This window comes from Chiloscyllium plagiosum, unplaced genomic scaffold (genome assembly GCF_037043375.1).
Source record: "Chiloscyllium plagiosum isolate Xiang-an unplaced genomic scaffold, Cpla_swu_hap1 HiC_scaffold_34, whole genome shotgun sequence".
In the NCBI taxonomy this organism is placed as follows: Eukaryota; Metazoa; Chordata; class Chondrichthyes; order Orectolobiformes; family Hemiscylliidae; genus Chiloscyllium; species Chiloscyllium plagiosum.
In genome coordinates this window covers 34,361,760-34,376,327 of record NW_028270172.1, presented here as the reverse complement: position 1 = coordinate 34,376,327, position 14,568 = coordinate 34,361,760, and the positions used below count along the sequence as shown (strand labels likewise).

Sequence of the window (14,568 nt, the reverse complement as noted above, 5' to 3'; positions counted from 1 at the left end):
CTCACCTGTGACTATCGATGATACAAATATCTCAGCAAGAGGCCCAGCAATCCACTTCCCTAGCTTCCCACAGAGTTCTCAGGTACAACTAATCAGGTCCTGGGGATTTATCCGCCTTTAACCATTTCAAGACATCCAGCACTTCCTCCTCTGTAATCTGGACATTTTTCAAAATGTCACCATCTATTTCCCTACAGTCTATATCTTCCATATTCTTTTCCAAAATAAATACTGCTGCAAAATATTCATTTAGTATCTCCCCCATTTTCTGTGGCTCCACACAAAGGCTGCTTTGCTGATCTTTGAGGCCCTATTCCCTCCCTAGTTACCCTTTTGTCCTTAATATATTTGTAAAAACCCTTTGGATTCTCCTTAATTCTATTTGCCAACACTATCTCATGTCCCCTTTTTTCCGTCCCGATTTCCCTCTTAAGTATACTCCTACTTCCGTTAAACTCTTCTAAGGATTCACTCGATCTATGCTTCCTTCTTTTTCTTAACTAAACCCTCAATTTCTTTAGTCATCCAGCATTCCCTATACCTACCAGCCTTCCCTTTCACCCTGACAGGACTATACTTTCTCAGGATTCTTGTTATCTCATTTCTGAAGGCTTCCCATTTTCCAGCCGTCCCTTTACCTGCGAACATCCACCTCCAATCAGCTTTCAAAAGTTCTTGCCTAATACCGTCAAAATTGGCCTTTCTCCAATTTAGAACTTCAACTTTTAGATCTGGTCTATCCTTTTCCATCATGATTTTAAAACGAATAGAATTATGGTCGCTGGCCCGAAAGTGCTCCCCCATTGACACCTCAGTCACCTGCCCTGCCTTATTTCCCAAGAGTAGGTCAAGTTTTGCACCTTCTCTTGTAGATACATCCACATACTGAATCAGAAAATTGTCTTGTAATGCTTAAGAAATTCCTCTCCATCTAAACCTTTAATACTATGGCAGTCCCAGTCGATGTTTGGAAAGTTAAAATCCCCCACCATAACTACTCTATTATCCTGACAAGTTTGTTTCTCAATTTCCCTCTGACTATTTAGGGGGTCTATAATACAATCCCAATAAGGTGATCATCCCTTTCTTATTTCTCAGTTCCACCCAAATAACTTCCCTGGATGTATTTACTCTATTAACAATGTACCTCAAGGAAACTTGAGACTACTTTGTATTTTCTTGTTGGCACATTTATGTAATTAATAATGTCAAGTTGTACTGTATATAAACTTAGCGATTCAAAAGTTTAAAAAATAATTTGTATGCGTTATTGGGATGTTGTTCAGAAGATTTTAATTTGGCATACCTCCAAATGTGTACCTCCATATGTAACTTTGAGAAAGAAGACCTGCATTTATAGCTAGGGTGCATTTGCACATTTGGGCTGCAATGAGTCTGGTATTAGCTTACTTAGTAGATGCCTAGACTGCAATACTGAGTAGTAGAATGACCTGAGGATTCAAGTTGATTACAACCTCTGGTCAAATGGAATACAAGGCAAGATTGTTGTAGGAAACCTTGGAGAACTCTTCTCATTGTCAAAAATTTGCAAATATGTAAATAGACATACGTGTTTAGGCTAAATATTGCAAAGGATGCCTGCAAAAAATGTCTAAAAATATTGATACTGCAAGGGGTAGTATTTGTGATATGACAGTTGCTGGGAGGCTTATGGGAATAGGGGGTGAAGGGAGTGTACATCAAAAAAAAAGTATTATACCATGCTTTAACTTGTCAAATGTCAATTTTTATTGTTCAATAAACGTTAATATTTGACATTGTAATTAATGATTGTCCTTTCTATCAATAAGATTTTCCTCAACAAGAACTTTCTTACTCTGGGTTTAGCGCACAGACCAAATCGCTACGTTTGACTAACCAGGGTGAAACTTTGTCTAGTCATTCAGTTTTTTTGATACCTTTCCAAACAAGAATGGCAGTTATGCACCATTTTACACTGTGGCTGTATGATTTATAATATCACATATGTATTTGCTCAGACTGGCTTCATGGTGGGCATTCAGTCATTTACACAGTGAACTGTACATGTGGCATGTTCAAGAGATTTTCAATTTGGACACCATGTTCTAATTTAGCATTCAATCAAAATGCTAACTGCTAAAATTGATACTTAGGAATTTGACTGATAACTGGTTTGAATTTGGAATGGTGCAACTTCTGTCAGTTTTCCATCGCATACTTATGGACCACTGATATCAGAATGAACAAAATCACTACAGATGTTTGAATATCAAGTGTCTGAATATAATGTAAAGTTGTTGTTATATCCATGACACTGGTCTTTAGTAGTTTAATATCTCTAGGTTTTTTTAAAATCAAGTCATAAAATTAAACAAGGCAACTTAAAATCAATCATGAAAATATGGATTTGGAAGCTTTTTATAGTCCTGCTTTATATTCCAGAGTTTGCTGCTATTTTGAGAGTCTGAGCTTGGCAAAGAATGAGCTAAAGAGATGATAGCTCGATGGACTCCTAGGAAAGGTCCAGGGCTACCTTATCAGTTTTAGTTAGTTAACCATTTCAGTTGTTTATATTTGTATCAATTGAGAATGGGCTGAAAGTACTATGAATGGTTGTATCAAGAACAGAAAAGATAGTATCAACAGCAGTAAATTAGTCCATCAATTCAACTGACCTTTCCCAATGCTGTTAAAAGCTGAAAGTCAATGTTACCTCTGTGTCTCAGAATTTTAAGAATGCCATCCAAATAGACTTGGTCTTTGCTGAAACAACCTATAAGACAAAAGTGAATATTTCTCCTTAATCATTTTTCAATGATCAAGAATAACTTCTTTGTTATATCTGTCATTAGGGTTGGGAGGAAGGAGAATAAAGAAACAAAGAAACAGTGTGTGGGGGAAAGAGGTGCATATTATTGAAGGTTTTCATCTTGCACTCATCAAAATTTGCTGTAATTAAATATTGGGCAGTAACATGCTCCAAATAAATGCCAATGACCACCTCCAACAAGAAACAATCCACAGCCCTTTGACATTTATTGGTGTTACCATGACTGAATCCCCCAGAAGCAACATACTTGGGGTTACCATTGACCAGAAACTTAATTGCATGTTAGAGACAAAGCATACTGCAGCAAGTAACTCAAATCCTGATTAGCCAAAGCTTGTCTACCACCTACTCGTCACAGGTCAGGAATGAGATGGAATACTCCCCACTTGTCTGAATGTGTGCAGCTCCAAAAACACTCAAGAAGTTTGTCACCATCCAGGACAAAGCAACCCAATTGACTGGTACCACATCCACAAGCATCCATTCCCTCCACCACAGATGCTTAGCAGTTTGTGCTATCTACAAAACGCACTGTAGAAATTCACAAAATATCCTTAGAAAGCACCTTCAAAACCCAAGACCACTTCCATCCAGAATGACAAGGGCAGCAGTTACATGGAAATATGGCCACCTACAAGTTCCCCTCCAAACCATTCATCTTCTGACTTGGAAAATCTGCTAGTACTGTTTTCCTGGATGCTTTACAGATTATAACAGCTGGACATTTTTTGTATTTTTCTACAGTTTCCCACCTGATTGACAAGCTGGCTGCCCATGAGGTAGGAAATGCAGCAAATGGATACATCCAAGGACCAAAGAGCAGGTAATATAGCAGAGAAAATAAAAGATTATGTGCAAAGGCAGATCCTGATCAGACTGATGGGTAGGGGAATAGATACTTTGAGAAGTCAAAGGGATAGAATGGAGGAAAAACCATGAAGATACGGGAGGTCATAAGAGAGTCAGAAATCATGAAGCTAGAAGTAGCTACACTTGGTGGCTTGGATATGGGAGGAACATTCTCACTCAAGGCTCACAAGTAATGCTATTAAGGAACTTAACATATGGATACTGCCCATCATATCTCCAAGAAGGTTTCTAAAAATAAAGTAAAAATGGAGGCACATCACCTCAATAAAATCAGTAGCTGATATCCACATCCTGACAGTGTATAATCAAACACTTCCTGTTGCACATCCATTAAAATTGGAAGTAGGTAGATTTGTCGGAACTTAGTGTAAGGCTGGTCTTAGCCAGGAGAGTACTCTTCAGCACTGTTGAGTTCTTGCTAGGAATTCAGCTTCGGTTTTTGTCTAGATTTCTACTCATTACCAACAAGCACATGTACAGTGAAGATGGACTGTGAATCAACCTACAAATTGTATGTGATGGATATCAAGCCAGTGGATGCTGAAACATCACTGCCTTACTACCTGCAGGGAATTAGAAATCATCTATATAATGCTAGATAATTCTGGTTATTTTTCTCCCTTCTCTTTTTTGTGAAGGAATGAATAATTTTCTGGGATCCAGTTCCATATACACTGTCAACTTGCTGATTGCTTGTCTCAACACAAGCCAATAAACAATGATGTGGAATTCTATCTCTGATAACATCAAGGCTAAGTCCAATGCTATCCTCTTTAATGTCCATATGTGTCTGCAAAAGGTCCCTGGACAGTAGAACAAGAACAATGGCAAATCCTATTTGACATCAGGGTTTCACAGCTGAGATCTGCAAATGTCAGCACAGATCAGGATCAAATTTGGGGCCTTCCTGGTCTACATTGTTCAGATACCCATTTATCTCTTGGAGATAAACGTATCATTAAATACTGAAGGCTAAGCGTACGCTAAGTAGGTGCATAAGGGAGAAAAACAATAGAAGAATATGATGGTAGAATGAGAACTCGGCTCAGATGAAGCATAAATACCAACATCAACCAGTTGTGACCAATGACCTGTTTCTGTGCTATAATTCACATAAAATTATTTGCATTAGATAAGGATCACCTTTGAATTTCCTGCAAAAGGAAGGCTGAAGACTGGTTACATGATTGCAAACAGTCAAAGTTGTAGAAACAAAAATCTCAAGCTTTTACTCCATGAGTATGATTGCTAACCATGTTTCACCAGAATAAGTTTCTCTACCTGGTTGGGATGTGTCAGTTTGACCACGTTTGGCTCGTACACAATAATCCCACCGAGTATTTGGGTTTTCCACAAATTTGCCAATGTCGAGGAAGAGTTCCCGAAAGGACATGTGGCTGGCTTGGTAGACTGTGTAGTATAGCAAAGCTGCTCTCCAGAGAAAAGGGTCTTTGTGGAACAGCACACTGTGGATACTGGCCAATCCCTCTTCAGTTGGGTTAATTGGTTTAAGTCCATATTTTTTACGACCATTCCAGTTACACCAGGGCTGTAGATTGTTGTTTAAACCTCGAAGATAATGGGTCCCTGCACAAGGAATTCAATGTTAATTTCACAAAACTGACTGTAAAAGGAACATAGTCGATATATTAACCAATCCTTAGACCCAAATAAAGTTGTCGACACAATACACTGTTTTTGCATTCCCATAAATGCTACTGCAGATTGGTTTAATTTAAAGAGAAAAAAACTGTTTCTTTTCTCTCATCACTGGATCAAAACTTTTTATGCTGTTAAGCAGAAGTTTGCCCAAGTTTCCATTTGTTGCTGTCAGTGAGTGTGGTGGCGCCTGTAGTTAAACATTTTTTCCCCAAATCATTCACTAATATCACATGCTCAGTCTACCTCAATTATTAAAAATAATTTTGAAGTGATAGGTTTGTTACAAATGTGTACCTATCAAGGAAATATTACTCTCAAGATATATCTTCAGAGAAAACTTGTGCACTACTGTATTCGAAGGTCTATTGCTGAAATTTTGAAATGACTGGAGAAATTCTTGGAAATAAATTGATGTGCCATCCTTTATAGATATTATCATTTCTCCACTCAATTCTGATGAACCAATTCAAACATAATTGTGTTAAACAGTGTTCAAATCATATTCTCAGAATAACAGAAGAAGCATATTGATTTTTTTTTTAAATTAAAGCCACAACAGAGAAAAACTATTTGAAAGCTTAATATTTGAACCAGTCTTTTAAGGAACATTGCAGCACAGAAAATCTACTTGGTTTGTCTGCATTGCTCTGTCAGGAATATCAGCACCCTGCTGTCCACTGAATTAGTGAAAGTGAATGCTCCATAGATATTTACATCTACCAAAGTTTTCTTACATTAACACAAGGAGACAGATACCACATTGTATCTGTCAGCACAAAGAGGACAAGATTAGTGACATTTTAGGCTGCTTTCAACTGAGATGGAGATATCACCCAAGAATGACAGCCCAGTGTGTGGATACATCATGAGTTGGAAGACAGAAAAGTAAAATGGAATCCAAATGATAAAAATTGGTGTCTAAGTTGGAGAAACTTTGATCCTCTTTGTAAGAAATCAATCAGAAAGCTGATGATGATGATGATGCTTGTGTTCAGGTCTCAAGAGTGGTGCCGTAATTCCTGTGAGCAGCTCAGGGGTCATGATTCTGAAGAGCAATGAACTGGGATTACAACCACCCAGACATAACTTTCACAAAATGCATGCAAATCTGTGATAGCAGTCTGCAGGTTCACCATAAATACCTTTATGTCAGCCCTGTTTTCTAATATATGTTCACAGATATACACTGTGGTGGATCGAAGATGGGAATATATTTCAAGATTTTGTTTAGTATTGGAAAGTTAGTGCACAAACTCTCAACTTACTAAAATAGTCTTGAATTTTAAAGTTGGAACAAATGCTCTGGTTTATCACCTCAAGGCAACATTGACTCCCCTATTGATTTCAGCATTGACTCCCCTATTTTGAGTCTCAGTTCTGAAACATCAATGAAGATTCTCACACCTATCTCATGTCTCAGCATCCCTTCCAGCCAGTGCTCTCGAGCAGTGGAAACATTGATGGTCAGAGTTGGGCGTCCATTCACTATCGTCATGGAGGCACGAGAAAGCAGATCATCTGTTAAATGGACTGCAATCTGTAGAGTTCAAAAACTAAATTGTACTTAGAATGTATATGGAACATCAACAACTTGCAGTAACTAAGGAAAAGTGAATAATGTGAAAAATATACAGAAATCTTCCAATGAAATCTAATGAAACAAAACTATGAAATGAAAAGTACCCTTGAACTCATGGACTTCATTTACTCAGCATTAACTCTTGAGTTTCATATAAGCATTTTCAGAGGAATCTAGTACAATAGATTTCTTCTTGTAGGGAAATGATTCATGCACAGCTAAGAGTGCCCAGGTTCAACGCCTGCCACAAGAGATCTATCTTTGGAACTGGTAAATGAACTGATATCAGATCTCAAGAACAGTGAGACAAAAAGAAACATCAGGTAGGGTTCCTGGAACTGACACGTTTTCAGGGACATTCACTAGTACTGTGGGGGAAGAGGGTGTTAGAATGGCAGGGATCACGAACCTGAGTGGGGAGACAAGAGTGAGGGGAATGAAAGGTAGAAAACAAAACAGAAACAAGAGCTAGAGCAAACAGGGCTGGAATATAAATACAAGTGTAAAATGTCAAATAATCGAAACGTACTACATCTAAATGCACAATCATTCAATATAAGGCAAGAGAGTTAACAGCACACAAAGTTGTAAATCAGTACAATATGATTGTGAATACAAAGTCATGACAGCAGGTGACTAAGGCTGGGAACTGAATACAGTAAATTCAGTGCAATAGTGAGAAAGAATATTAGGTGCAGAAAATCTAAACATAAAATCAGTTGAGTCAGAACTCCCAACAAGGGATGGAACGTATTGATGGAAGCAGTCTAAGGCTTTCCAGTAAGGAAAGTGGCGCCAGTAAGGAAGGGGTTTGCATTAAATAGGAAATCAGAGATGCACACAAGGGTGCAACTGTAAAAATTGATGATTTTAATTTACAAACGAACAGGGCAAGCCATTTTAGCAATAATATTGTGGCAGATGAATTCCTAGATTGTTGTGAAGTCTTGGGGACCAACTGGGGAACAGAGTATTCTAGATTTGGTTTTGTGAGATAAGCAGGCATTAATTAATTTTTTTTTGAGAGGTTCATTAGGAATACAGTGACCACTACATGATAGACATTTTCATTGGGATAGAAAGTGAAGGGGTCCAATTTAAAATAAGGATCCCAAACAGATCTATGAAGGTGTGAATTTACTGCAATAGACTACATAGCTAAATTAAAAGGCAGTGGATAGACAATAATTAATAGTTCCAAGAACAGCGTAACATATATGTGTGTGTGTATATATAGGTGAAAGAACACAAGAGGAAAAGTAATCCTATCATGGCAGACAAAATAGTTAACAATAATATTATAACCAAAGGGGAATCATATAAAGCTACTAGAAAAAGTCACAAGCCTGAGAACTGGGATCAGTTTAAAAGGTCAACAAAGGTGAACCACATGGTTGCTGAAGAGGGAAAAAGTAGAGCATGAGAGTGAACTTAAAAGAAGACTACAAGAGCTTCTGTGGCTGTATAAAAAGAGAAAGATTACTGAAGACAAATGCAGACCTCTTTCAATCTGAAACAGGAGACTGATAATGGAGATCAAGGAAATGGCAGAACAATTAAACAACTACTTCAGCTGTCTTCACAGAAAACACACATAACGTCCCAAAAATGCAAGAGAAGCAAGGGTCAATTGGTCACGAGGAATTAAAAGAGATTAGGTTAAAAGAGTTGGAGAAATTAATGAGACTGGAAGTTGTTAAATCCCCAGGGCTTTATAAATCACTATTCCAGAGTGCAAAAGGAGGTTGTCATTAAAATAGCAGATGTGTTGGTGGTGACCTTCCAGAGGTATGTAATTTCTGGAACCATCCTTGCAGATTGGAGAGTGGCAAATGCAAGGCCACCTTTTAAATAGAGGGAAGGAGAAAACTGGGAATTGTGGATTGATTCGCCCAACATGCTGGAGTCTATTATAAAGGATCTGGAATAACAGGACACTTAGTGTAATTCCATTGGTGTTTTCTAAGTCAACATGGATTTATGAAAGAGAAATAGCGTTTGCCAAACTGACTTGAGTTTTTTTTTTTGAGTAATTACTGGAATTAATAATGACAATCAGTGAATGTGATATATTTGGATTTTCAGAAAACTTTTGAAAAAGTCTGATTGAAGATGTTTGTGTGCAAAATCAAAACACATGGGATTGGTAATAATATACTGGCAGAAGTTAGCAGACAGGAGACTAAATTTTCCCAAACACTAAATAACATGAGCAACAGCAAGGCAGTTGGTAAATTTAGGAAGACATAAATAATGAGATTACCAATGTCAAAAAAGGCCAAATTTTGCACACACGTTTTTAACGGCTACAGGAGAATCTTGCTAGTGTGTGGTTGATGGGTCTGTTTGCATGCAGTAACATAGAATTAATCTTGTATAATTGATATGCAGGTTGCTATTTTTCAAGGCAGCAGAGAGAAACTAGGTGGTGACAATTCCCAGCTCAAAAACCAGGGCAGTTACCTGGTGGCTGCAACTATTCTGCATCTTCTTAAGGCATCTATCTTGGCCAGCATTCACAAACATCCCAAGCCAAGCTCGTTGAGTATTGACCATCTGCACTTTCCATTCATGGAGGCTGGTATTTGTCAAGTACCAGCCTCATATCATCATCGCACATCTCATACATATTACAGTTCTGTACTTCAATAGTGGACATCGGACCTCACCAACAAAGTTTATTGTAATGCTGTTGTCAGGCTGCCCTGTTTGTAGGAATGCACACCCATCTCATATGTTGGAACAGGGTGCATTTCAGACATATTAGATTGCTTTCTGAGCACTCACTCAGTCTGTGCCTACTTTGTTGCTGACAGCATCTCTACCTTGAATTACTTTTTTGAACATTGCTGCCTCATTCAGAAATTACAGACTCACAAAACATGTTTGCCTTGCTGTTTAGTCTAGATAAATCCTTCAGTTATCAGTCAAAGAGGTTATGGTCACTGTTTTCCAGGTGACCTTTTACACTGGGGTCATTTATTAAACCTGCCCAGATCTCTGGTTGAATAAAAAATATATTGTTCTGGAAAACTGCTCCGAATATACTCTCTGAATTCTTCCTCATTGCTACCTCTGCCAGTTTGATTTTTCCAATTTACATGAAGATTAAAGTCACCCATGAAGTATCGTGCCTTTTTACATGCCCTCACCATTTTCTAATTTATTTGCTGTCCAACAATATAGTCACTATTAGAGGCCGCTAGATTACTTTCAACAGTGTGATTTTACCCTTCTTATTTCTTGCCTCCACCAATATGGATTTTGCATTTTCCAATCAAGATCATTTCTTGATATCGTACCTATTCCATCTTATACTAACAAAGCTACCATTCCAACCTTTCCTTCTTCCCGAACCTTTCGAAAAGTCACATATCCCTGAATATTTAGCTTCCAGCTTTGAGCTCTTTGTGACATATCTCTGTAATGGCTATAAGATTATGCCCTTTAAATTCTGAGTCATTAACTTTGTTCCAGATACTACTGCATTTAAGAGTCACTAATTTTACTTGTTTACTATATTTCCCCTCTTTGAGCCTCTGTGCTGATGCTTTTCTATGTTCATACATTCTGTCCATTCCCATTCCACAATGGGGATCATTTTCGAAATAGCTGTCCTGTAATATTTCCAAATCCTTTTGTAAACCTAAATTTCCCATCTCCCAAACCTCCCCTCCACCCTATTAACTTAAAGGCTTCTCTAGAGTCCTACGTATTTGATTTGCCAGCTCACTGGTCCCAGCACAACTTAAGTGAAACCCACCACACTGGAACAGCTCCCTTCCACATCAGTACTGGTACAACAACTAAAACTGATTCCACCTACATAATCATTGAGCCACATATATAATTCCTTGACTTTATTTACTCTGTTCCAGTTTTCCCATCGCTCAGGAAATTAGCCAGGCATTATCATCTTGGAGGTTCTGCTTTGTAACTTAGCTCCTAACTATTCAAATTCTTTCAGCAGAACCTCCTTTCTCAAATTTTCAACATTATTACTAATGTTGGATGATGACATCTGCATCTCTCAACTTCCATTCCACCAGGTCCAAATTCTGGTACTGAGTAGGCAATACAGTCTTCAAGATTAGAGTAGTGCTGGAAAAGCAAAACAGGTCAGGCATCATCTGAGAAGCAGGAAAATCAACGTTTCAGGCAAAAGCCCTTCATTAGGAATACAGCCTTCAAGGCTAGCCTTCATGGCTGCAGAAATCAGTAATTATTCCCCTAACTATATTGGTGCTTACCACTTCTACATTATTATTGAATGGCACCTTGTCACATGACAAGATTGCACATCCACTCTGTAGTTCCCATTCTCATAGCTTGCAAGAACCTCATAACTGTTGGACAATTGCAGGGGCCAAAGCTCCTTAAAAAAAAACTACCTCTGTCCTCATAGCAGCCTCCCCTGCAGTCATACCAACCTGTCCCACATCACACAACAAATTTAAATTATCTAGTCTACAGGAATATTGACAGGAGACTGGAGGATCGTAAATGTTGTCTGTTTGTTCAAGGGGAGTAGAGATGACCCTGGTAATTATAGACCAGTGAGCCTTACTTCAGTTGTGGGTAAAGTGTTGGAAAAGGTTGTAAGAGATAGGATTGATGATCATCGAGAGAGGAATAAGTTGATTCGAGATAGTCAGCACGGTTTTGAGAAGGGTAGGTTGTGCCTCACAAACCTTACTGAGTTCTTTGAGATGGTGACCAAACAGATGGATGAGGGTAAAGTGGTTGATGTGGTGTATATGGATTTCAGTAAGGTATTTCATAAGGTTCCCCATGGTAAGCTACTGCACAAAATATGGAGGCATGGGATTGAGGGGGATTTAGAGATTTGGACCAGAAGTTGGCTAGCTGAAAGAAGGCAGAGGATGGTGGTTGATGTGAAATGTTCATCCTGAAGTTCAGTTATTAGTGGTGTACCACAAGGATCTGTTTTGGGGCCACTACCGTTTGTCATTTTTATAAATGACCGAGATGAAGGCATAGAAGGATGGGTTAGTAAATTTGCAGATGACACGAAGGTCAGTGGAGTTGTGGATAGTGCTGAAGGATGTTGCAGGTTAGAAGGACATTGATAAGCTGCACAGCAGAGCTGAGAGGTGGCAAATGAAGTTTAATGCAGAAAAATGTGAGGTGAATCACTTTGGAAGGAGTAACAGGAATAAAAAGGCTACTGGGCTAATGATAAGATTCTTGGTGGTGTAGATGAGCAGAGAGATCTCGGTGTCCATGCACATCGATCCCTGAAAGTTGCCACCCAGGTTGACAAGGTTGTCAAGAAGGCATATGGTATATTCACTTTTATTGGTAGAGGGATTGAATTTGGAGCCACGAGGTCATGCTGCAGGTGTACAAAACTCTGGCATGGCCACACTTGGGAGTACTGTGCAGTTCTGGTCACCGCATTATCGGAAGCTTTGGAAAGGATTCAGAGGAATTTTGCTCGGATGTTGCCAGGTCAGGAGAGAAGATCTTATGAGGAAAGGTTGAGGGACTTGAGGTTGTTTTCGTTAGAGAGAAGAAGATTGAGAGGTAACTTAATTGAGACATATAAGATAATCAGAAGGTTCGATAGGGTAGACAGTGAGAGCTTTTTTCCTCGGATGGTGATGGCTAGCATGAGGGGACATAGATTTAAATTGAGGCGTAATAGATATAGAACAGATTAGATTAGATTTAAGATTAGATTCCCTACAGTGTGGAAACAGGCCCTTCTGCCAAACAAGTCCACACCGACCCTCCGAAAAGCAATCCACCCAGACCCATTCCCCTACATTCGCCCCTGACTAATGCACCTAACACTACAGGCAACTTAGCATGGCCAATTCACCTAACCTGCACATCTTTGGACTGTGGGAGGAAACCGGAGCACCCAAAGGTACCCATGCAGACAATGGGAGAATGTGCAAACTCCACACAGACAGTTGCCCGAGGCGGGAATTGAACCCGGGTCCCTGGCGCTGTGAAGCAGCTGTGCTAACCACTGAGCCACCATGCCACCAATGTCAGAGGTAGTTTCTTTATTCAGAGAGTAGTAGGGGTGTGGAACGCACTGCCTGCAATAGTAGTGGTGTCACCAATTTGAAGGGCATTTAAATGGTCATTGGATGAAAATGGAATTGTGTAGGATAGATGGGCTTCAGATTGGTTCCACAGGTCGGCACAACATCAAGGGCCGACAGTCCTGTACTGCGCTGTAATGTTCTCTGTGTGCGACCAACTGTCCCGGTCTTCCCTATCTCTGATGTGTGCAATGTCCACAGCTCAAACTCCAGTTCCTGAAGCTGTAAATACTTTCTGCAGAGGTGTTCACTCTCGATTACCTTAGTATCCAGCAGCTTCCACATGCTGCAGCATTTCCTGCCATCACCATTGTATTTTATTTAATTTATTAATTATTGTAAAATCCTTGCTCTTTATACTGTAAATACTAATCCAATATTGAACAAACTATTTTGAAAAGAGAAAAAAAGATCAGAGACCTAAACACTAAGTGAAAAGACCTTACTTACCCTTTAAATGCCAGAATAAATATTGTCTAATTCCTCTCACCAAACAGATATTTACCCTGCACTGACATTACATCATGGTTCTAATGTCACCACATCGATTGACTCAGTGCATGTAGGATTCACGATTCATGCCTTTTACCCTCTCTCACTCACCTCTTGATTTGGAGAGACTACTTACAGTGAGCTTTACTGAAAGCTCAGTACCCCAAATTCCCAGATGTGCTCACTCTGCCCTTATCTCACTCAGTTGAAATCTGTACTCTCAATGATCATGCTCCTTACTGACTGTCAATGCATAAAATCTTTTTCTTATATGGAACTGTTGGGAGTCACTTTGGAGCTACACTAATCAGCATCTTACTTGCACAAGGGATTTCAGGTATTTAAATAATAACTGCCACCTCCTTTATGCAGAGTAAGTGTACTTTTCTTCTTTGAGGGAAGGGGTTGTACCTATGATTGATGTGATGTTTTTCTGGGGACAATTGCACTAACCAGGCACTTTGGTTAAACACATCAGTAATCACAATTCGGAGGTGCCAGTGTTAGACTGGGGTGGACAAAGTTAAAAATGACAACATCAGGTTATAGTCCAACAGGTTCCCAGACAGGGAACACTTCAGCAGTCCAGGACATTCAGCCTCGGACCTTCAGCTGACCATCCCTCAAGGTGGACTTTGGGACAGGCAACAACGCAAAGTAGCCGAGCAGAGGCTGATAGCCAAGTTCAGTATCCATGGGAATGGCCTCAACCGGGACCTTGGGTTCTTGAGACACTGCAGGTGACCCTACTGCACTATATACTCTCTTTCACATAAACACACACACACTCACGCAGACCCTCTCTCATATGCTCAGACAGAGACAATCCACACTCACCCTCTCTCAGACATATACCACATTACACTCACACAAATACATCTGCACACTCTCTCACAAACATTCACACCCCCACATTCACACACACACTCTGTCTGCTCTGCATGCACATACATAAAAGTTTGTGGGGTGAATTTGTACTTGCAGAATTACATTTTATTTTGCTCAAAAAACTGCATAAATCCATATAAGATTCTGTACACTGGGACACAGGCAGACCTTACCCCATCAATGCATTT

At 39.4% G+C, this 14,568-nt stretch overlaps 1 protein-coding gene across 2 annotated transcripts in view; it reads right to left on the bottom strand.

Annotated features, from left to right (window-relative positions):
- The window catches only part of LOC122564397 (putative tyrosine carboxypeptidase MATCAP2), a 46,515-nt gene that overhangs the window by 6,360 nt on the left and 25,587 nt on the right, over positions 1-14,568 (bottom strand). Inside the window, exons 4-6 of one of the 2 annotated variants that reach the window (XM_043719196.2) lie at positions 6,749-6,881; positions 4,964-5,269; positions 2,658-2,755 (exon numbers count right to left, since the gene is read on the bottom strand). In XM_043719196.2, the coding sequence (XP_043575131.1) occupies positions 2,658-2,755; positions 4,964-5,269; positions 6,749-6,881 (537 nt within the window). The remainder of the gene's footprint in view (positions 1-2,657; positions 2,756-4,963; positions 5,270-6,748; positions 6,882-14,568) is intronic. The other variant, XM_087978599.1, reaches the window with a different exon arrangement.